The sequence below is a fragment of the Emydura macquarii genome, unplaced genomic scaffold, assembly GCF_026122565.2.
Source record: "Emydura macquarii macquarii isolate MOO-44397 ecotype Brisbane River unplaced genomic scaffold, CSIRO-AGI_Emac_v2 contig_2422, whole genome shotgun sequence".
Taxonomy (NCBI): domain Eukaryota; kingdom Metazoa; phylum Chordata; order Testudines; family Chelidae; genus Emydura; species Emydura macquarii.
In genome coordinates this window covers 19,102,044-19,124,753 of record NW_027132559.1, presented here as the reverse complement: position 1 = coordinate 19,124,753, position 22,710 = coordinate 19,102,044, and the positions used below count along the sequence as shown (strand labels likewise).

The 22,710-nt window shown below is 43.6% G+C and overlaps 1 protein-coding gene across 5 annotated transcripts in view; it reads left to right on the top strand.

The window, feature by feature from the left end:
* Positions 1–22,710, top strand: part of STK31 (serine/threonine kinase 31) — an 81,971-nt gene that overhangs the window by 17,154 nt on the left and 42,107 nt on the right. For all 5 annotated transcript variants that reach the window (XM_067562060.1, XM_067562057.1, XM_067562055.1 and 2 more), the window contains 2 exons: positions 10,747–10,869; positions 19,970–20,149. In XM_067562060.1, the coding sequence (XP_067418161.1) occupies positions 10,747–10,869; positions 19,970–20,149 (303 nt within the window). The remainder of the gene's footprint in view (positions 1–10,746; positions 10,870–19,969; positions 20,150–22,710) is intronic.

Genomic DNA, 22,710 nt, shown 5'->3' with positions numbered 1-22,710 from the left:
CACTCACCCCAGCACTCCCCTCCACCCCTTTAAGGGTTGAGGCGAGAGGAGACCTCACCCCTACTCTCTCCAGCCAGCCAGCACCGCTATCAAGCACATTGGTAGGGTTAGACACAGGTTCCCCCTTTCTTTGCACTTGCCCCCCAGGGGTTAGCACTTGCCCCATCTCGTAAGGAGATGCCCTTGGGACACCCCTATGTTACCTCTTTGGATCTGTAGCCTAAATCAGTAAGTTCCTGCACAGGGCACCTGCCAAAAGTTGAGGCAACTAAATGTCTCTCTGATAGATCCAAACTGTCCCGTTTCGGGAGAATCCCAGCTCTCTGGATGCCCAAAACTCAACCCCTAGGTTTTCTTGTGAGGAAGGTGAGAAAACCTGACCAGCCGTGGCCAGTCTGTGGCATGGAGAACCATTCCTTCCCAGCTCCAAAGTGGTGCAAGAACCTAGACAAAGGAGGGAGGGTAATTAAACTGCTGGAAGCCAGTAAACAGAAGTGGCCCTGAACACGGGGCTCCTATCGTAGCTCCAATCTTGTGCCAGATCCCCTATGACCTTTATCACTCCAAATCCCACAAGACCTCAGACCCACCCTGGAAGGTGTGAGGGGGCTGTCCTTTTTGCCCTCTTGTTACATTAGCCATCAAAACTCATCCCTCCTTATGCTTGGGGCCCTTTTGTGGTGTTGTAATAGGAAATTAGTTTCAACTTTAACTTTGGAGACTTGTGTCTCTCTGTAACACACCCTATAAGTGGCCTTTCAGATAGCTAAATACAGAAGAGCTCTATGTCCCCTTCTGCGGTAGGGAGAAAATATAAGTATTAACAATACAGAAATGGGCGTGGTGGCCTTGTGTTGGAGACAGCATGCCACCTAACATAGCCATTGGCAGGCTCATTACATCAGTTAATCATATTGGAGTTTGCCCGAGTCAGGGAAGGTTCTAGTTATGTGCTTCACTGGTGATTAACGGGCAGGGCAGGGTCTCAGCCTGTGTGAAATGGGGATCCCTTTCTCTGTGTCCCCCACATATGGCTCAGCATTGGGAGAAATTGAGGGTAGGAGTGAAACCAGTGTTCTGTGGAATCCTTGGGACCAGCAAGAGAAATCAATGGTGTGTATGAGTTTTGGGAACAAAGATGAGGGGATCATACTTCTGCTAGCAGGAGGCTGCTTCCACTTCATATACTTCTACAAAGCTACCCTGGGGAAAAGGGGAATGAACCATTAACTCCACAGCACCCCTCTCCCCTCCAGTGTGCATGTGCACAGGTTATTTTTCCCTGCTTGTGCTCCTGAATAGTGGCTTCCACAGGCTTCCCTTCTCCTGTGTCCCATGTCCCTCTTTGTTGCTGGCTTGTGCAAGCTCCATAATGTCTACCTACCTTATAAAATGTTTGCAAGGAGTCTTGAATTTTTTTTTGTATGGAGGATGTTGTTATATAATTTTTTATCCCTCGATCTCAAAGGGCTTTACAGAGCAAGATATCTTTTGTTGTTAATGTATTTATCCCTTTCTCTACAACCTTCCTACCTGAGAGTGTCTCTAAGGCCCAGTTCCAGTAGTTCTGCAGATAAAGTGAACCCTGAGAATTTATCATTGCTAGAAAAGATAATTTTGTCTTATGAAATGTCAGACTACTAGAAAGTGTTATGAATTTTCTCTTAAATTTAAGAAAAAAACATTTTAAGTAGGTCTGTTTACTTCCCAAGCGCTATGTTTCGGGGGAAATGTCAAAAAACCCCATCACAGTAACATTTAATTTTTAAAAAGGGGAGCTACACAAGAATGAGAGTGCTAGTTAAATGGACTATTAAATAAAACAGTCACAAGGGTAAAATGCCTGCAAGAAGCATGAGAACTACCAAAGGTTCTTAAGTAAACTAAGTAGCCATGGAATAAAAAGGAAAGTTCTTTCATGGATCAGTAACTACAAAGGGTAGGAATAATAGTCAGTTTTCATAATGGAGAGAGAGGAACAGCAGGGTCCCCCAGGGATCTGTATTGGGACATGTGCTGTTCAATATATTAATTGATAAGCTGGAAAAGGAGGTGAACAGTGAAGTAGCAAAGTTTGCAGACAATACAAAATTACTCAAGATGGTTAAATCCAAAGCAGACTGTGCGGAGTTACAGAAGGAGCTCACAAAACTGGATGACTGGGCAACACAATAGCAGATGAAATTCAGCATAGGTAAGTGCAAAGTAATGCATTTTGGAAAAAATAATCCCAACTATACAAATACAATGATAGATAAGATTGTGTCACGGTTATTTTTAGTAAAAGTCATGCACAGATCATGGGCAATAAACAAAAATTCATGGGAGCCCATGACTTGTCTGACTTTTACTAAAAATAATGTGGTGGTGGGCTGACCACCAGCCTGGAGGGGACTGACTACTCCAGCCCCTGCCACCTGTGGCGGCGGCTCGGAGCTCTGGGGCTGAAGCGCAGTGTTACCGAAGTCTCTGGAAGTCACAGAATCCGTGACCTCTGTGACAAAAATCATATCCTTAATGATAGGTTCTAAATTAGCTTTTACCACCTAGGAAATAGACTTTGGAGTCACCCTAGGTAGTTCCGGAAAACTTGTGCTCAATGCGCAGCAGATGTCAAAAAGCCTAACAGTATGTTAGGAATTCTTAGGAAATATTGTAATGCCACTGTATAAATCCATGGTGCACCCACACCTTGAATACTGTGCCGGTTCTGATTGCCCCAACTCAAAAAAGGTATACTGGTACTGGAAAAGATTTAGAGAAGGGCAACAAAGTTATGGTCAAGGGTTTGAAAGACTTCTGTATGAGGAGAGCCTAAAAAGATGAGGGCTGTTCGGCTTAGAAAAGAGCTGACTAAGGGACAATATGAGAGAGGTTTATAAAATCATGAATGGTGTGGAAAAAATTAATAGAAAAGTGTTATTTATCCTTTCCCACAGTACAAAAACTAGGGATCACCGGAAGAAATTAATAGGCAGCAGGTTTAATGCAAACAATAGGAGGTACTTTTTCACACAATGCACAGCTAACCTGTGGAACTCATTGCTGGGGATGTTGTGAAGGCCAAGAGTATAACTGGGTTAAAAAATGAACTGGCTAAGTTTATGGATCTGAAATCTATGATTACCAGAAGCCGGGAGTGGAAGATGAGTGGATCACTCCATGATTGCCTTGTTCTGTACAGTCCCCCTGAAGCTCTCTTATGGGCCACTGTTGGAGACAGAATACTGGGCAAGATGAACCATGGTCTAACCCACTGTGGCACATCTTGTGTAGATTGGTCAACACTAGTCCAGAATACCTCCTGATACTTTTCTTAATCTGGTTTTACCTCAGTTTAGTTGGACTTCCTGCTCTGTAGTCTTGACTTTTGAGGAATTATTTGTTATGTTAGAATTGTCTGTTTTACATTACAAGTTCTTCAGGGCAGGGAGTCTTTATCTGTTTGTAAACTTACCTGACACTTTGCATTGTTATATAACTGTTGCGTAAGAATGAGTTCTTCGAGTGCTTGCTCATGTCCATTCCATTGTAGGTGTGTGTGTGTGCCCTCTGCACCGTTACCGGAAAATATTTCCCCTTAGCAGATCCCGTAGGGCCGGCTTTGGCACCCCCTGGATTCCTGTGCGCATGGTGCGGTACATGAGGTGCTGCTGGCCTTACACTCCCTCAGTTCCTTCTTTCCACCACTGACGGTTACTGGAACTGCGTTCTTGCTTGCTTTGGTGAGTGCCTTTTAGCTGTAGCGTTTGTTTTTTATAAGTACTTGCTAAGTAGTTGTTAGATAGTTGTTAGTTACTGTGGTAGTAGTAGATAAGGTAGTCCCGTTAGGATATGCCCTGATCTCCGGGCGTTAAGCCTTGTAAATCCTCTGGGAAGGCCTTCCCAATTAGCAACCCCTATGAAGACTGTTTAAAGTGCCTTGGGGAGTCTCATCGAAAGGACAGATGCCGCATCTGCAAGGCGTTTAGACCGAGGACTCAAAAGGACTGAGAGATCTGTCAGAAGGCCTTGTTATATCTGTCTGAAGCCAGTGCGCCAAGCAGCCTCTGCAGGGGCATGTTTCACCCACGGTGGTGAGCCCCTCCGCAGACCATCCCCCGACTTGAGAGAGCGGAAGGGGACCACTACATCTTGCAGTTCTGTTGATGCCAGAGGCGTTTCAGGCAGTGGCTAACCTGTTGGTCCTGCCTGTCCCTTGCACCCCATGAGCCCGGAAGGAAAGGGTGAGGGGTAGAGTGCCTGCATCGAGGGGGGAAAACCTCTGATGGGTCCCCCCCAGTGGCTGCACACCTCACCGGACCCCTGACGCACTTCTCTGTGAAATGGGTCACCACAGCGGAGATTGATCCCACTGAGAGGCGGATCTCCTGGGGTGCATTCCCCGGCTCTGAGGCAGTCTCTGGGGACAGAGCACCAATACTAGAAGTGGAAGAGCTGCAGGAGCAGACGGGCGACTTGTTTAATGTATTGGGAGCAGCAGCGTCATCCTGGGTTGCCCTGCTGATGCACGAAGGGGTCCTAAAGTTCATACCTTTACATCCCACTATGCTGTTGTGCAAGAGGCTAGGGATGACGCCAGTTTCAGTAGCGTGGTCTTGCAGTCAACCAACCTATGAACTCCAAACCCACCTCCAAGGTACTGCTTGCAAGTCACCTACAATGGAATGGACATGAGCAAGCACTCGAAGAAGAAAAGATGGTTACTTACCTTGTAACTGTTGTTCAAGATGTTGCTCATGTTCATTTCATGTCCATTCCATGACCTTCCCCCTAGTTCCCGTCGGAGTTGATGGCAAGAAGGAACCGAGGGGGCATAGGGCCGGCAGTGCCCCATATACCGCACCATGTGCACGGCACTCCAGGGGGTGCCGAAACCGGCCCTATGGGATCTGCTAAGGGGAAAAATTTTCCAGTAACCGTGCATGGGGCGCGCATGCACCTACAATGGAATGGACATGAGCAACACATCTCAAAGAACAACAGTTAAAGGGTAAATAACCGTTTTTTCATTTATTTTGAGGGGCAAAACAACCCAAAGTCTATACAATAATACATATCCAGTTGGATATCAGTGATGCGTGTAATGCTTCGGGACTTCAGTGCTCCCTATGGGTTAAAACTTGTTCATAGATTTAAAAGGTCAGAGGAGACCATTATGATCACTTAGTCTGACCTGTATAACACAAGACAGAGAAGAATTTCATCCAGTGAATCCTGTATTAAGTGCTGTGACTTCTGGTTGAAATGGAGCATGTATTTTAGATAGATGTCTTATCATGATTTAAAGACTTCAGGTGATGGAGAATGTATTCCATCCCTATGTAAGTTGTTTCCCAATGGTAACCCACGTTATTTTTGTCTCTTTTTGTCTACCTTCAGCTTCCAGCCATTGAGTTTCTTTAGTTTCTTACTGTAATGTTGGTTTTGCAGATGTTGTTCTTGTAGCTACTTTCTGAACTCTTTTTATTTTGTCAATATCTTTTTTAAAGTGTGGGCTCTAGAACTTGTATGCTTTATTGTAGTAATGATCTCACTAATGCCATATAAAGGGACATAACCATCTCTCTACTTCTACTCAGTATTCCCCGACTTAAACATCTAAGGATCATGTTCGCTTTCTTAGCCCATGCATTGCATGGGAACTCATATTCAGCTGCTTATCTACCCTAAATCTCTTTTCAGAGCTACTACTTTCAAAAATAGAGGCCATCGCCAATAAGTGTGACCTACATCCTTTGTTCCTAGATATGACTTTGCATTTGTTTGTATTAAAATGCATAGTGTTCAAATGAACCCAGTGTACCAAGTGATCCAGATCAGTGCAAAATCAACCTGTTAATATAATTCACTATTCTATTAATTTTTGTGTCGTCTGCAAACTTTGCCAGGCTTTTTTCTGGGTCATTGATGAATAGCATTGGGCTAAGAATGGATTTTAGTGAGATCCTGTGGGAAACACCCGGCTCTGGATGATGTTTCCCTATGTACAATTACCTTCTGAGATTATAAATTAAGCCAGTTTTTAATCCATTTAATATGTGGTGTTCTTTGAATGCTGGTCCCTATCTGGATTCCAGATGTGGGTGTGCATATGTGCCATGCACTGACACTGGAACTGCTGAAAGCAGTGCTTGTCGACCCGTGTGCATGCCTCACGTCATCCAGGTGGTATGTCCAAGGTCTCTTGCAGCTGTGCAGGTCGACGCCGCTCCAGTTTCCTCTTACCACCGCATGGCTAGAGTCAGAACACTCCTTTTCTCCTTCTATTCATCTGCGTAGCAAAAAAAAGAAAAATGTTTGATAGTGTAGTTTGTTATTTTAGTTAGAGTTAGTATGTTAAGAGAGTAGTTTTCCAAATTCTCCCCTTGGAGAACTCTGGCTCAAGAAACATCTGATGGAGGAAGCAGCGTGTCCATGTGCATACCTGGAGGTGGCAGTAATGGACCCACTGGAAAGAACAACAGCACAGGAAGTGACCAGCTCCCCAGCCGTGACACTGATGGTACTGGCAGTGCCGCCCAAGCCACATCATGCTCGCAAGAAGCATGGTCATGGGTACAAAGGTGTATCCCTGAGGGGGAGCACTTCCAAACCGCACGTTCCCTCCTCGAGCTAAGATCAGCTTGGTGAGAAGTCGCATGCCAGCACAGCAGCTCCCGCTCCTAAATGGGCTAAGACGGACAAAAAGTCTTAAACACCCAGACCAGTCCACGACTCCAGATCCGGACCCCCATCAACTGCTGACCCAGCCAGAACTGCTACAACTGCCACGGCACCAGCTCCAAGTGCGAGATGTCATGCTATATTAAGTCATATAACTTAAAGAAGTTTTCAGTGTATTATGTGGCAATTGTTTTTATCAACCAGACTTTCAGTTTTTTCAAAAAGTGATACCAAGTATGTTTGACAAGGCCTGTTTTCCAAAAAACCATGTTGATTGACATTAATTGTGCTACCATTTTTTAATTGATTGTGTACCATATCCCCCTTTCCATGATTTTGCCCAGGATGGTTGTCATGCTGACAAGCCTGTAATTACACAGATCATACCAGTTATCTTTTTTTTTTTTTTAAATATTGGCTTTAGCACCTTTGTGTAGAGAGGGGTAATGTGTCTTTACAGCAGGTCTGGAAAGCTATAATTTGGTCTTCCATTCATATGTCTGCTAGCTCCGATAGAAAAGTCTCTTACATTTCTGCTGATGTGGCACCTGATAGAATTATTTTAATCCTAATTCTTAAATTTCTTGAAAAGTATGCAAATTCATTACTTTGAGGGAATGCTACAAATGTACCATAGAGTTACACGATGAATTTCCCTATTTAATGCACATACTTTTTATCTGTGATTCTTTATCTACTGTATCTGTTTCTACAGTGGGGTTTCCCTCCAGTCTGCAGTTTTTGTTGGCAGAACCAGTCCTGTCAATTACCAGGTGGAGATTTAGCTCTCACTTCTGGAAAATTGCCCTTCGATGTAATCTGCCTCTTGGCAAAAAGCAGCAGGCAGTTTTCCAGACCACCTTCTTTCCAAACTACAGATCAGGGAGGGAAAAAACATACTAAACTGTCAGTTTGGCTCCATAGTCTTTTCCCCTTTGTTTCTCCTTGCAAGAAAATTTCTACCATGTCTGATTTATGGGAGGTCCTGCTTGTTTTCTGACTCCAGTGCACTGCAGACAATGACAATGAAGACTTCTCTCATCAATTAGGCAACAGGAAGGAAAATGAGAATGTAACAAAAAGAAATCAGTCCCTTTTGTGACTTTCTCATTGTTGCTACCCAGTCTCTCCCCCTTGCTCCTGGACGGTGAAGAAATGGTTAGGAATGGGTATGTGTCATTCTGATAGCCCCCATTTTCCACAGAGATCCTGTTTCTCAGATCTGATGGAACTGTCCTATTGCAATAAGGAGTTTTTAAAAGTGTATTAGGAACATAAAGAATCCTGATAATGGTACTGGTCCATTACTAGATTGGAATAGTAGAATTATCAGTAATAATGCAGAAGACAAATGTGTTCGATAAATACTTCTGTTCTATATTTGGGAAGAAAACAGATGATGTAGTTGTATAACACTCTCCTTTTCACTATTATCTCAGGAGGATATTAAACAGCAGTTACTAAATTTAGACATTTTTAAATGAGAGGGTCTGAATAACTTTCATCCAGAGATTTTGAAAGAGCTGGCTGAGGAGCTCACTGGATTGTTAATCTTGATTTTTTTCAATAAGTTTTGGAACACTGGGGAAGTTTCAGGAGACTGGAAGAAAGGTTATGTTGTGCCAATATTTAAAAAGGGTAAGGCAGATGACCCAGGTAATTATACGCCTGACATGGATCTTGGGCAAGATAATGGAGCGGCTGATATGGGACTCTATTAATAAAGAATTAAAAGGGTAATATGATTAATGCCAATCAATATGGGTTTATGGAAAATAGATCCTGTCTAACTCGATATTTTTTTGATGAGATTACAAGTTTGGTTGATAAAAGTAATAGTGTTGATATAATATACTTAGACTTCTGTAAGGCGTTTGACTTGGTACCGTGTGATATTTTGATTAAAAAACTAAAAAGAGATAAAATTAACCTGGCAGACTTTAACTGGATTAAAAACTGGCTAGTTGATAGGTCTCAAAATGTCATTTTCATAGAACTTCATAGAGCGGGTGTATTTCTAGTGGGGTCTTGCAGGGATTGGTGCTTGACTTTGTGCTATTTAATATTTTTATTACTGCCGTGGAAGAAAACATAAAATCATCATGGATGATGAAGTGTGCAGATGGACTCAAAAATTGGGGGAGGGGAGTAATGAAGAAGACAGGTCACTAATGCACAGTGATCTGCATTGCTTCATAACCTGGGCGAAAGCAGACAATATGCCTTTTAATATGGCTAAATGCAAATGTATACATCTAGGGGAAAAAAATGGGTCCTACGCATGAGATGGGGGACTCTGTCCTGGGAAGCAGTGACTCTGGAAAAAAAAAATGTGGGGATGCTGGTGGGTAAACAGCTGAACATGAGCTCCCAGTGCTAAATTGTGTCCAGAAGGGCTAATGTAATCCTTGGATGCATAAGTGGGAATCTTGAGTAGAAGTAGAGAGGTTATTTTACCTCTGTATTTGTGACAGGTATGACTGCTGCCGGAATACTGTGTCGAGTTCTAGTGTTCACAATTGAAGAACCATGTTGATAAATTCGAGAAATTCAGCTTAGAAAATCACTAAAGAATTAGAAAACGTGTCTTATAACGAGACTCAAGAAGCTCAATCTGTTCAGTTTATCAAAGAGACTGTTAAGGGGTGACTTGATTATAGTCTATAACTATCTACATGGGGAGCAGATACTTAATAATGGGCTCTTCAATCTATCAGAGAAAGGTATTACATGATCCAATGGCTGGAAGTTGAAGCTAGACAAATTCAGACTGGAAATAAGGCATGCATTTTTAACGATGAGTAATTAGCCATTGGAACAACTTATTGAGGGTCATGGTGGATTCTTCATCACTAACAATTTTTAAATGAAGATTGGATGTTTTTCTAAAAGTTATGCTTTAGGGATTATTTGGGGGAATTTTTTTGGCCTGTGTTATATAGGAAGTCAAACTAGATGTGCACAGTTGTCCCTTCTGGTCTTCGAATCTATCAATCTTACAACTTATGAAGACCTAACTGGAAGGTCCTCTTAAGACATCCATGTTCAAGAAGACTATGGTTCAACAGCATTAATATTGTATAGAAGCAGTTTAAAAAGAGGGAGATTGGTACCTGAATAACTTTAAGGGGAAGGTTTTTTTTTTGCACACTCTGAGCATAACAAGATCTAGTCATAACTCAGTTCATGGTGCAGGGAAAAATGCATGTAGAAAGGATCAGCTAAATTCTTTCTGATCCGAGAATATTTATAGGAGGAACTGGCTCTGTCTCAGAGCCAACATGCTCCTGAAACATTTCAACAATCTTCTTCATTGTATAAGAGAGAATAAATCATGATTTAAATTAATCTCTTCCATGTCAAATTCTACTTGAGACCAGCATCTCTAATCAGGAAATTCAGAATAACTCCTTGTCATGTAAACCATATAATGGATGCTATTACTTAGACTACCTTTTCAGCCTTCAGTTTCATTCTTCTTACTCTACTAGAAAGGTGGATCAGAGAAAGCTGGAGATATATCTGTGGAATCACAATACTGTATGTTCCATAGCCATAAGATGGTTTCTGAATATTCCTATGTTGGGAATTTTTTGGAGCAAGTACTGACTTATTAAATGTGTGTACTGCATCTAGTGAAATGGAACCTCTAATCCCTGAAAGGGATCTCAGTACTACTCTAATACAAATAATAAATAATCCCAAAGAAAATTTGTACATGTTAGATGTTTGCAATAGCTGTCAAAATCCACTCAGTCGTACGGAAATCAACCACTTTGTTCTTACTCTACTAGTCTGTGTTGTAGGCATGCTTAATTTTAATGGGTATGGCATTTGTAGGTGTGGCGATAACGAATGTTCATCCCCTGGAATGGTGCCAGAAGCCTGTAATCCCGTTTGTTACTTCATTCCTATTCCAGTGTGATGCATTGTAACCTAACTAGTTAGATTAACCTTTTATAAATAAGCAATTTTACTATATAAAGAATCTCAAGGAAAATATCTTGATGTCACTTCTTGTTATATTGTGCCTGAGGGAAGTTCAGATGTGATCTGCTGACCGCTGTTCCTTCTACATAGAATGAAGGTAATGTCTTGATTCTCAAGAGGAATGAAGTGCAACAGAATTTGTACTCTGCAATGGAAGAATTCATTCTGGAAGTGGATGAGCTACCTCTCTCTGAGCGGTCAACTACTTTGCAGGTTGGAAAGAAACTGCTTATTAGCGTTACTGTTAAATGCCCCTAATCTGCCTTATAATGTTTTTTGAAGCTCAGTGTGTTGAAATTGGAGCTTTCAACAGCAATGAATTGATCTTAGTGTATTACATGGTGAGGCAGTACAACTTTTTCTACACTGTTCTGCTGCGTTATCACTATAGTTTGATTTACCTCCATTAGCACAGCAACTTGCTATATGCTTTTCAAAAGTTCTAGTCATTTTTGTTCAAAATACGTAATTAGTTATGTACTTCTACAGTATACACTGAGATTCCTTGTAGTATGTTTTTTCCCCACATGGAAAATGGGAAAGAGGTGGGAAATTACTTAAAACCATGTAGAGACACTTCTTAAAATCTTCAAAAACAGTTCAGCACTGAAAAATGCAATCAAGCCTGTATTCTTTTTTGTGGAGTTTTCATCTGAAGGTGAAAGAATGAGAAAACTAGTAAGAATTGCCATAATCCAAAATTAACCGCTTTTCACCTTTGTATTAAGCTTCAGTCTGTAACAATTTACTTTTCTGACCCTTAAACCATTAGGAAAATGGCCAGTTGCTGATTGATTGTAAGCAGTGTGTCCTTATAACCCCAGGAACTCTTCAGTTTGGTGTTGAAAAAGGTATTAGTTTAGACTGAGCAAAACAGTATTCAGCCTATTCACAGAAAGCATGACAAACCAAGTTTCACAGGCTCTCAGTCATGCTTTCTGTAACAATTTTTTTCTGATCTCTGTTAGCAGTTAAACTATTCTCAACATCATTTGAAGTGGGAAAAGTGGTGAGCTACGGGTTGTTTTTTCTGATGCAGATAAATCCTAATGAGTGTGCTGTTTTTCTCATCACATGTGAACCAATGTCAGTCAAGAAGGAATAAATTGTGACAACCAAGCTCAGTTTCCCTGTAACCCAAGGTAGCTTTGAAACCTGGCTAGTGAAAGTGAGTGTTAGTGTGTACTGTGCATTAGCTCATTGCCACGTAATGCACATCTGCAATAATTTTTTTCTATTTTTTTCCATTTTTTTACTCTGTGGTGATAGTCAAATTTTCAAGTGAGTATAAGTATTACATTTGCAAATAATTTCTTTTTTAATCAAAATTCATTGTGTTTCAGGGATTTTTACTGGAGAAGCTTATTGTAGTGAATATCAACAAGCAAGTATATGTTCTTCATTGAGCTGTACCACTCATGATCATAGTAACAATCAGTCATCCAATTACATGCAAACAAATGAGAACCTAAACTTCAGCCAATGTATTCAAGTCTGGGGTAGATCTGATAAACAGTGTGTCAATACCAATTAGAATTATTGAAAAGACACTTGAACTGGGAGTATTTATAAATAGTGCATTCGGAAGTACAATTAGATTATATCTAAAAATAACTACTTGTTTTTCTGATTCTGTTGCTATGCTGCAGAACTGGGGTGTTTTTGATTCACTAGAAAATGAATTAATATAAATAGATTATCAGGGTCTGGCATCATTGGAAAAATGAAATCTCTGGACCTAATAGTTTCAAATAGAATAAAATGGATTTCCCCCCCCCCTGTTACTGCAATACAGGATTCAGGGCCGGATTAATGCAGGGGCTTTAGGGGCTGCAGCCCAGGGCCTCAGGCTAAGGGGGGCCCCGCAAAAATAAACCCAGGTGACTGGTGAACTGCCCGTTCGGGGAGTCTAGCCCCTGGCGCCGACTCTTCTGCCCAAAGCCCCGTCCCTTCCACCCCTCTCCTATCAGAGCCCTGCCCTGGGTGGCCCAAGCACCAGTCAAGCTGGCCAGGTGGCCCCTGTGCTGGAGCGCCCCTAGTGCCCCCAGAGCCTGTGCCCTAGCGCTGCCCTGCTCCAATCTACCCTGGCCATCCCATGCCCCAGCGGCACCCTCCCCCACTGCCAGAGTGCCCCAGCACCAGGCGCGGACCCAACCTGGTCCCAGGCTGGCCAGTCCACCCCAGGCCCCAGAGCACCGCCACCTGCCAACCTACGCCATGCTACAGTGCTGGCCTGCCCCGCCTCCGGGCTGGTTGGTCTGCCTCAGGTCCTGGAGTGCCTCCAGCCCGAGCGCTCCCAGCCCCTAGAACTGGGAGTGCCACTGGCCTGCACTGCACCTCAGCACTGGCCCCGAGACTAGCTGGTCTGCCCCAGGTTGGTCCGAGTGCTCCAAGCCCCCGCGGCACGGCTGTGTCAGCCTGTGAGGGGCCCTACAAAATCTAATAGCCATGGGCTTACAGAGAGTTAATCTGGCCTTGACAGGATTGTGCTTCTTTAGCTCCACTAGGTGGTAGTCTTTAAACATTTTTTAGATGCTGTACTGGAATAGAATTGCATGATTTTTTCAGGTATTTCATAGTGTCTTGAATGCTGATGGCATTCAGACCTTCTCCTATCAGTTGTGTTCAGCAAAATACATTTTTTTTTGTTCTTTTAGATAACACTGCTGACAGACTCAACTAGTATTTGAAAATGGAGTGTAAAGGACTAAAATGAATTCCAAATGCTAATACCACCTTGGTTATGAACTGGTCTATAATATAGTTGCTTATGGTTTTCAATTACTGTGTTTACTCAATAAGAACAAATATGAACAAATAGGATTTAATTTCAGGATTTTAACAAAAAGTTTTCTTTGATAGCCTGATTCCTCATACTGATTGTATCTTCTAATTACTTTTTCAGTGTGACTAGTTCCAGCTGTATTTAGTATAGGTTTGGGAATAATATTGTAATAAAACTATTATAGTTCGGAAGGTACTTTTGTTCTCAACCCAGAAGTCACTTCCCCTATCTTTTCACCAACCCCCATGCACAAAATAAATTATGATAAATTCTTGTCCAGCTGCTCTTGAGAGAGTATGAAAAAGGCTTTTCATCAGGTAGAAATTTTTCAGATGACTTCTGTGTATCCAGGTAATTCAAGTGGCTGCTATAAGCTTGTCATAGACCTACCCCTTAGTTAAGAAAAATATGTTTTGCATGTTTGAAAATGTCTGGTTTAGAATGAAGTAGTAGAAAAGCACCTACTATACCTGCAGGAATTTTAACAGTGTTTAGTCAGACTTTTAAATAACGAAATACAGTGTGTTAAACTGTTACAATGTTGTGTTTTAATGTTGGGAAGTATATTTATAGTCCGTACCATAACTAGAACTCTGCTATGCTGCACATTTACAGTGTAAGGGTCCAATTGTAATAATATTTAGTCCTGTAAAATGCTAGGTACATGTAATGAGGCTATTCTAGTTGTAGGAATAAGAGTTTTCTGTCTCTTGTATATCTAAATTCTTAGCCATCCTATTCCATTAATTTTTTTTGCATTATAATATCATATGTTATCATATCTTGTAGTGCATTCAACAAAGATTTACATTTGGTACGTTAGCCTTAAAAGTTAAGTTGTAGCAACATCAATATATATTATTGCTTTAATGGAGACAACCAAAGCTATTGGGGAAATGGACATGATCAACCTGTCAGAATAGTGTAATATATCTACACCTACAAGAAAGTAAGGAGTCAAAAAAGGCTGTCATTCAGGGAAGTGTGCCCAGCTAGTCTCTTTCCTCTTCAGTCTTTTTTTCACCTCCAAAAAGCATAGGTGATACTCCAGCCTTCTGAGCTATGAAGGAAAGTTAAGAAACAACTATTTTATGGAAGATAATTGGAGGGGAGAGTGTGTCTGCCTATTGCCAAATCCAGGTCCGAGGCATTGGCTGAGACTTTCCCTAGGAGTAATCTTTTTTCCCATGTGATTTGCCTCTTTTTTCATTCACCAGTGGTATGGAACACCTTTCAGCTATGTTTTGGTAAGGTCTCTAATGTTGCCACCCCGTGTGTGTGAAAATCCAGGCTTTGCTTCTGCGTGTCCTCAGCTATCACTGGTGCGAAGAGGAGAACTTTAGCTATAGGCTCTTCTCTCTATAACCTCTAGCAATCTAGGGCTCCTTTCCACCCCCATCTCATGTAGCACCTTGTCCTAAGAGGGAGACCTGTCTCAGGTACTTAGATGCCTCTACCCTGGTTTCCCCTCCAGTCTGCTCTGTCAGGAGCTAGGGGAACCTCTAGCGACTTCTGCCACTTGGAAATGTGTAATGGCAGGCAACTGCCTCTGAGGTCACTGCTATAGCAGGGATCCTTATAGCTACAGGTTGCCATTCCCTGTGGTTCCTCATGTGCCATTGGGCCCTTTGTTGTGACAGACTTGAATCCTGCCAAGGGTATCCCACCACTTTATTGCGCACTTGCAGAGCCAGCTCTTTCTGGCTCTGTATAGATCCATGCAGTTCATCATCAACATCTGGCTCTTTGCCAGCTTTCTCCTTTGTTTGCATCCATGGTGATGTGGGGAGTGGTGGTTGTTCTGACTGTAGTCGGTGTACATTATATGGGATAGATCGTCAGTCAGCCAAGGGAACCTCCATCAGCATCCAACAGCCTTCTGAGCTCAGTGCCTCATCCCGCATTCCTCAGTCCCAGTTTTAAGACTGCTGTCTGTGCTCCCTCATCAGTTTCCCCTCTCCCACCTTCTTGATGCTCCAGTCCCTCTTGTTTCCTGATTCTTGGGGAGAGAACCCCGTTGGCCTGCCTACTTTGAATTCTGGGAGAGGGCAGTTTGCTGGAGCAGTGTTTGTGGCAGAGCTGGGGTGGCGGTAAGAAATGCTATCCCTCTGATCAAGCAAAAGCTCTTATTGCCAAGACATTAACATCTGTGGGGGAAGACAGCAGACGCTAAGGAGAGGTGTTTTCAGGAGAAAAGCCTGTGTGGTTTCCCACAGCATTCCCTTTTTTTGCAAGATTGTCACAGTAGGTAAGTGTCTTATGTCTCCCCAGTGGCTCTGCTCCAAGGTCAAAGTAGTGGGTATCCCCTCTAAATCTGCTCTGCCTACTTTCTCACCACACTCGTTATGCTAGAAAATTAGGGGCTAGCTTTGCAGTTGCTCTCCTTGATATCCTAGTTGCCACCATTTCACATTTATCACTTGAGTGCTGCAGTCTGGCCTCAATCAGCTCTGTGACCCAGTTGCTGTCAGGGCCACAAAAGTGATCAAGGGGTTGGAAGACTCCAACCAGGTGACATAGAACTTTTGTAATGTCATTTTTGGGAGTGCCCTGTTGGCCCTCAGATCTGTGGGTGCCTCCAAGCTTGGCTGCAGGCATGTTTGGCGCTCGGACTAGGAGGATGACCTGGCTTCAAAGATGAAGGTTTCTGCCATTCTTCTTTTAAAGGAGCTAAACTCTTAAGAGAAGGCCTTGCTAATGTAACTTGATCATTCTGAGGACTGAGAGAACCCTGTGGCTCAGTTTTCAAAACACCCTGCATCAAGTAAGCCTTCCAGTCTCATTCTCTGAGTTACTTTTAGTCCTTTTGATGCAGGGAACAATCCAGACAAGTAAAATGAGCAGTTAACCTTCTTTAGAGATCATGGTAAGAGCTTGCAAGCTGATGGAAGGTGTTTAGCACAGAAATTACCGTTCAAATCCCTTTTTCCATGGAGAATCTTTTATCTTTTGGTTACTGTGGCAGGTGCCTGCCCCGTACTGTCTTGGAAAGGGTTAAGAGGGTCCTTGGAGAGGGTGCGTGAAAAGTAGACAGTAGGGAGGGGCTGCATGGCAGGCAATCAGGGCCCAGGAAGCTGGTCTAAAAGGGAGCTGCAGAGCAGAGCAAGCAGAGTGACTCCCAGGAGCTCGAAGAGAGAGGACTGTTAGCACCCTGGACAGAGCAGTGGCTGGCTACTGGGCCTCAGCAGAGCCAAATGCCCTGAAGCAAGGGTGGAGAAGGTATTGGGGTTGTGGGGGAGTGACCCAGAGAAATTCATGGAGTTGTTGTAGGAGAGACGCAGCAGAAGGCTGCCGCACAGTGTCCCTGGGCCGGGACCTAGAGTAGTAGGTGGGCTCGGGCTACCGTCCCAATCGCCATTGGAGTGGTAGCAGGACTGTGGTGGCCACAGTGGGAAGTGGCTAGAATGGACTGCAGAATCCTCTGGAAGGAGGGGAACATGGATTGTGAGTCAGTCAGAGGGTCACGAGAAGGAGGGTCCAGCAGCGACAAGAGGGACAGCGAGATACTGCAGAGAGGGACGTCTGCCTGGCTGAGAGCTGATTCCCCAGATAACCAGCAGGAGGCGCCAAGGTGGTGATTCAAACCCTGTTACATGTGGTGGAGAACACGGGCACATGGTAACCCTTGATATAAGGGGCAGAATAGAAGACAGTTGGGTAAATCGCCTGCATAGCATTGGAGAGACAGAGCGGGTGTTGAAACATGGAGTTTCAATATACGGAGGCACTCTTTGCTGAGGGGAGCAAAACCCTCCTCAGCTGGGCCCTGGACTGGCCAACCCCACTGAAGAGGGCAGATAAATAATCAGGGTAAATCCAGGCCCTGCTGAAATAGGTCCTAGAAAATCAGTAGAAACCATGGGAAGCGAACTGGCACCTACAGGAGTACTTACTTGCGATTGCGGAGCAGCAGTGCTACTTAATTAGGGGCCGGAGAGGAGAGGAAGAAAAAGGTCAGAAGGGCTGGAGACGTGAGAAGCTCCCAGATTTGGAGACAGAAAGCCTGACTAAAGCGCTGTTACCTATGTGACCAGCAGGGTCACCTGCAGAGAGGCTGCCCCTACCAAGGGGGAGAAGGGGAGATAGAAGCCTCACCCAGAAAGTGGGATGGAAAGGAAACCAAGGGGAATCCCACCTGTGAGGAGAACAGGGTCGGGGTCGGCGTGTTGGGCCTATGCACTGGAAGGGCACCTATGAAGGGAATGTACAGACAGGCAGGAAAGACCAGGCTAGCCCAAGTGAAGGGACTGAACAAGGAAAGGAGCAGGAGAGGCCTGTGGCCAAGGAGGAACCAAGGAAATGTTTCTGGGGCCAGGAGGAGGGTCACTTAAAAAGGTATTGCTCCCTTAAACAAAGGCGGGCTAAGAGAGGGATGCCCAGCCAGGTACTGACCAGAAGGATGGGCCAATGAGGACTGAGGGCCTGTCCGAGAGTCATCTCCCACACCCTGCAGGGGGCAAAAGGGAGATGTTTGATAAAATGACTGGGACAGAGAGGGCCCAGGTAGATACGGAAACCCACGTGAAAGCCAAACAGTCTGAGGATGGGACCCAGACCATGGAGGAGAGGGTGCTGGGAGATTCAGTGGGCCAGATAAAAGAGCTACAGGGGAAGCTGGTAGCTACTGAACAAGCACTGCATATCGGAGTGAAAGAAGGAGGATGTGTGTCTACGCTTAAAGGATGCTGAGAAGCAGTGAGAGACCCTGAGAGGCCTTCTCAGGATAGTGCACAGCATGAGGCATGCCTACCCCTGAGGGTGGCAGGCTTGAGGGGGAGGGTTTGTGGCAGGGTGCTTGCACTGCACTGGCCTGAAAGGGTTAAGAGGTCCCTTGGAGACTGCATGAAAGATAGCCAATAGGAAGGGGTTGCTTGGCAGCTGTCAGGGCCCAGGAGGCTGTTATAAAAGGGAGCTGCAGAACAGAGCAAACAGAGTGACTCCCAGGAGCTCGAAGGAGGAGGACTGTTAGCATCCTGGACAGAGCAGTGGCTGGCTGCTGGGACTCAGCAGAGCCAAATGCCCTGAAGCAAGGGTGAAGAAGATACTGGGGCTGTGGGGAAGTGGTCCAGAGAAATTCATGGAAGTGCTGTGAGGAGACACAGCAAAAGGCTGCCACACACAGGGTCCCTGGGCTGGGACCCGGAGTAGTGGGTGGGCCCGAGCTACTGTCTCCGATCGCCATTGGTGTGTGGCAGGACTGTGGTGGCCACAGTGGGAAGTGGCTAGAACGAACTGCAGAATCCCCTGGAAGAGGAGGAACTCGGATTATGAGTCAGCTGAAGGGCCGAGTCATGAGAAAGAGGGTCCAGCAGTGACCGGACGGACAGCGAGACATTGCAGAGAGGGGCATCTGCCTGGCTGAGAGCTGGTTCCCCAGATAACCAGCAGGAGGGGCCAAGGTGGTGAGTTGAACCACATTACAGTTACAGAAAATCAAATGCAAGCATCAAAAAGGAACATACACACATTCCCCTGCGTGGAACGACTTATCCTGGTGCACTGTCCTGGGTTCAGAACACAGCTTTTTGCCAGGGTGCGTCCGCAGAGAATTGACTGATCTTGTATTCAATTCATTTGGCAGGCCTTTTTTCATTAAAAGGGTGGGTTTTTTCTCCCCAAGCTATGGCCCGAAAACAATCTTTCATACTGACTTATTTTTTTCTTTCAAATTCCATGTATGGAGGGAAACGCAATCCTTAGGTATGTATAAAATACCGTATTTAGATTGAACTAGAAATTTCAGGATTGGAAAAGCCCTGTTTATTAGGGCCTTGAAAAGTGCACAGGGTTAGGCACTTCAGATACTGCAGTTTCTGTGTGGGATTGTTGACTCTGACCAAAACAGCTCGGGAGAGATTTGACTAGAGACCCCTGGCTCTTGACATCAATTCAGAATGTCTGAGCTGTTATGTGGTTGACATATCTCACTACCCACTGTGAAGTGGACATGTTTGCTTCACTTGGACAGCTCTGCAGGGAGCAATCTAAGGTGAGCCCCTTTTTTCATAGTACTGTTGGTCACATCCATGCCCAGTTCTTGGTCCTGGGGAAGAGGAGATTTGCAGAAGGGAAAATAACTTACCAGTAATACATTTTATTGTAGTCTCTTCTGTCTTCCTCCCCCCTCCCCCCCCCTTCTGAATCCTGCTTTCCTCCTGCCTGTCATTTGTATGTTGTTAGGTATGTCTGGAAGTGCTTGACTGGAAAGGCAGGAGCCTGGTCATGTATATGCCTCCATGATTCAGACTTTTTTTGCCATCTTATGTCTGGCAGGTGAGTGACTTAGCATGGTCACTTCTGAGAGGAAAGGAGGAGACTACAACACTTACTAGTAAATAATAGTCATTTGTGGCTTGAATGGGTCTAGATTTTCAGAAGTGAAAAGTGCTGTAGTGAGTCAGCACACAAGGTCAATTCTTTCATTTGGGACTGTACACTGAATGTCCTTTAATTGCCTATTCATTCATTAGGTTCCTTTCTGTTTGCAGATCTGCTATTTTTTTGTTTGTTTTTGTTTTCCCTGTACAGGAACTTTCTCGTTCTCTGGAGGCAGTATATGGTCAAATTAGTGAAGCAGATGACTCTGAGGAGGCATTTCAGCAGTTTTTTGAGTGGAAGCACACTAAACTGGAGGAATTCAGTCGTGTCAGAAGTGGTACAAATACTTCTCTGCAGATTCTTGCAAGATGGTTCAGTGACATCATAAAGGTAGAACAGACTTTCCATCTATCCTGTAATGTATGTGGAAAGAACACAAGTTGCATGCAGACTGCAATCTTGTGTGATAGATGTTAGTGTTTGATAGGTGGGCATTATAAGAGAGCTAAATATAATTATCGATAGTTGTACTTACAAAGAGTGTGACTAGGTGGCAGTGTTTCAGTGCAAAGAGGACTGCACTCAGTGAGGACTAGATTACTATCTTGCCTCAATACTGTCCTAATACATATTGGAGTCAGCTGGTACAAAATATAAATGCATCCTCTTGGGTGAGAGGTCATGTTTCATGGTACAGTTAAGTGTTTTCCTGGTATAACTTAATATAAGGATATCACGGGGGGAGAAAGAACGGCTCAATGCATTAAAATAATTTGTTCAGACTTTTCTAGTGTTTAAACAAAAACATCATCATTGCTCTTCTCAAACTACTTTTGAAGTAAAGGCTTGGGGATAAATTAAAAGTATCTAATTAAATATTGATGCTGAAGTGGGTCTGAGGAGAGAGAAACAAAAACAAGGATTACCAGATGAATGGAACAGGCAGTTTCTGATTTTAAAATGCTCTAGGCACAGATTACCTTTTCCTTGCCTTGAAATGTTAGGTGGAGGAATTTATGCAAATTGGAAGGTTGTCTAGTTTTATATTTTTATGTAGCATTGTATCCTAAGATGATGTGCTATTTTAATGCTATTTTATAGCTCTTTGTAACAGTGCTTAGTATAAATCCAGCTCTAGCCCCACAGTATATTGTGTAGGGGGTGAGTTACCTCCCCTTCCTTCCCTATCCCCCCCAAAATGGGAGAATTCTCTTTAAAACATTGCTGGATCAGAGTACTGACCCTTTTAACACTGATTACAATATGCTGTTGTGCTTTAAGTGCATACCAAAAGTTTACTGGCAGTCAGTTCTGTTTTCCTTATTAAATTGTGGTAGTAGGTGCCATTGTGGTTTAGAAGGTGCTCCTGAATGGTGCTGTTGTAGCATTTTCTTTTAAGCTCTATGGGAACCAGTCAACAATATTGTGGAGCAGCCTTTTTGGGTATGTCTACATAACAATGAAACGCCCGTGGCTGGCCTGGATCAGCTGACTCGGGCTTGCAGGACTCAGGCTGCGGGGCTGTAAAATTGCCGTGCAGATGCTCGGGCTGGAGCCTAAGCTCTGGCGACCCCACAAGAGATGAGGGTCCCAGAGCCTGGGCTGCAGCCCTGATCCCAACATGTACACCACAGTTATAAAGCCTGAGCCCAGTGAGCCTGAGTCAGCTGACTCGGGTCAGCTGTGGGAGTTTAGTTGCTGGGTAGACATCACCCATTAGTCTGGAAGGTGTCAGGCACTGGCTGCCTGAAAACAGCTGCCCCTAAGAAGCAGTTGGACAATGGGTTGGGGCCAGGGAGAGGTAACAATGAGACAATAAAAATGACCTTAATGTTCAGGGATGATATAAAGTGAAAAACGCAATCTGCTTGGATAAGGAAGGATAATATTGTCCTGTTTAGCCATTTATTAACCAGTACATAGTTTCAGCTACTTAGGCCTACTCTGCACTACAGTATTTTACAATGGCTAAATACTGCTGTGAACAATTGGATTACCTGATGTGGTGAATATTTTTTAGTAGTCGGTATAGTCTATAGTGGGCTATGTTCAGCACAGTGTCAGTTAACATAATTATTCACAACTGTGTTGAGTGGCAGTAATCCAGTTTTAGTTATGGAATTGATATTATGTATGATCCAAAATAGCAATGTTATCAAGGGGTGTTTTTGTGCGTTGAGGTGACCGTATGAACTGATGCATTCATTCAAACCTAAATTCCTCTGACAATAGTAAAGGGTGGTGGGGAGTTTCCACATTTGTGAAGGTTTTGGATGGATGGGGCAGGGCGCTTTCAGTCCCTGGATCTTTCATTGGTTTCAGTTGTTGTGATTCTAAGATTACTCCATTGCAATTGGTTGGACATTACAGTTCCTGTTTTTATGAAAAAGGGTGACCAGGCGGGACAGAGAAACTATTTTAAACTCACTATTTTAGGTTTTTTCTTTTTTTAAGTTCCTTTAAATGCTTACCAGTTTCACTGCAAATCCATCCTTAACATGAATCCATGTGTGTGTTTCCATGAAATCTACGATGGAAATGATGACAGTCCACAGCAGAGACATTGTGGTTATCATTTTCAGAGGTTGGGTGGTCATTTTCAAATGTACTACTCCAGATGTTTTTGAGCCAATGCATTCCTCAGGCCTCCATTGTTACATACCTACTATAATTTTAGCTTTTTGGATTTTTAAAGTCCTTAAAATTAAAGCAATAACACATTTTCAAGATCTGCAGTTATACTGAATATCTACTCTTATTAGATCATTGATTGAATGAAACCAAATAAAGCAAGTATCTAGTATAACTTCGTATCTTTGGTGAATATGCTGTGTATTTATTACAGAGATCAGAATCCCATGTTACTGTGGTTGCTGCTGTTAATTTAATATTCCTACATCCACAATGAGAGATAATAAAGCTATTTATCTAAAACATTTGGCATTGCAATT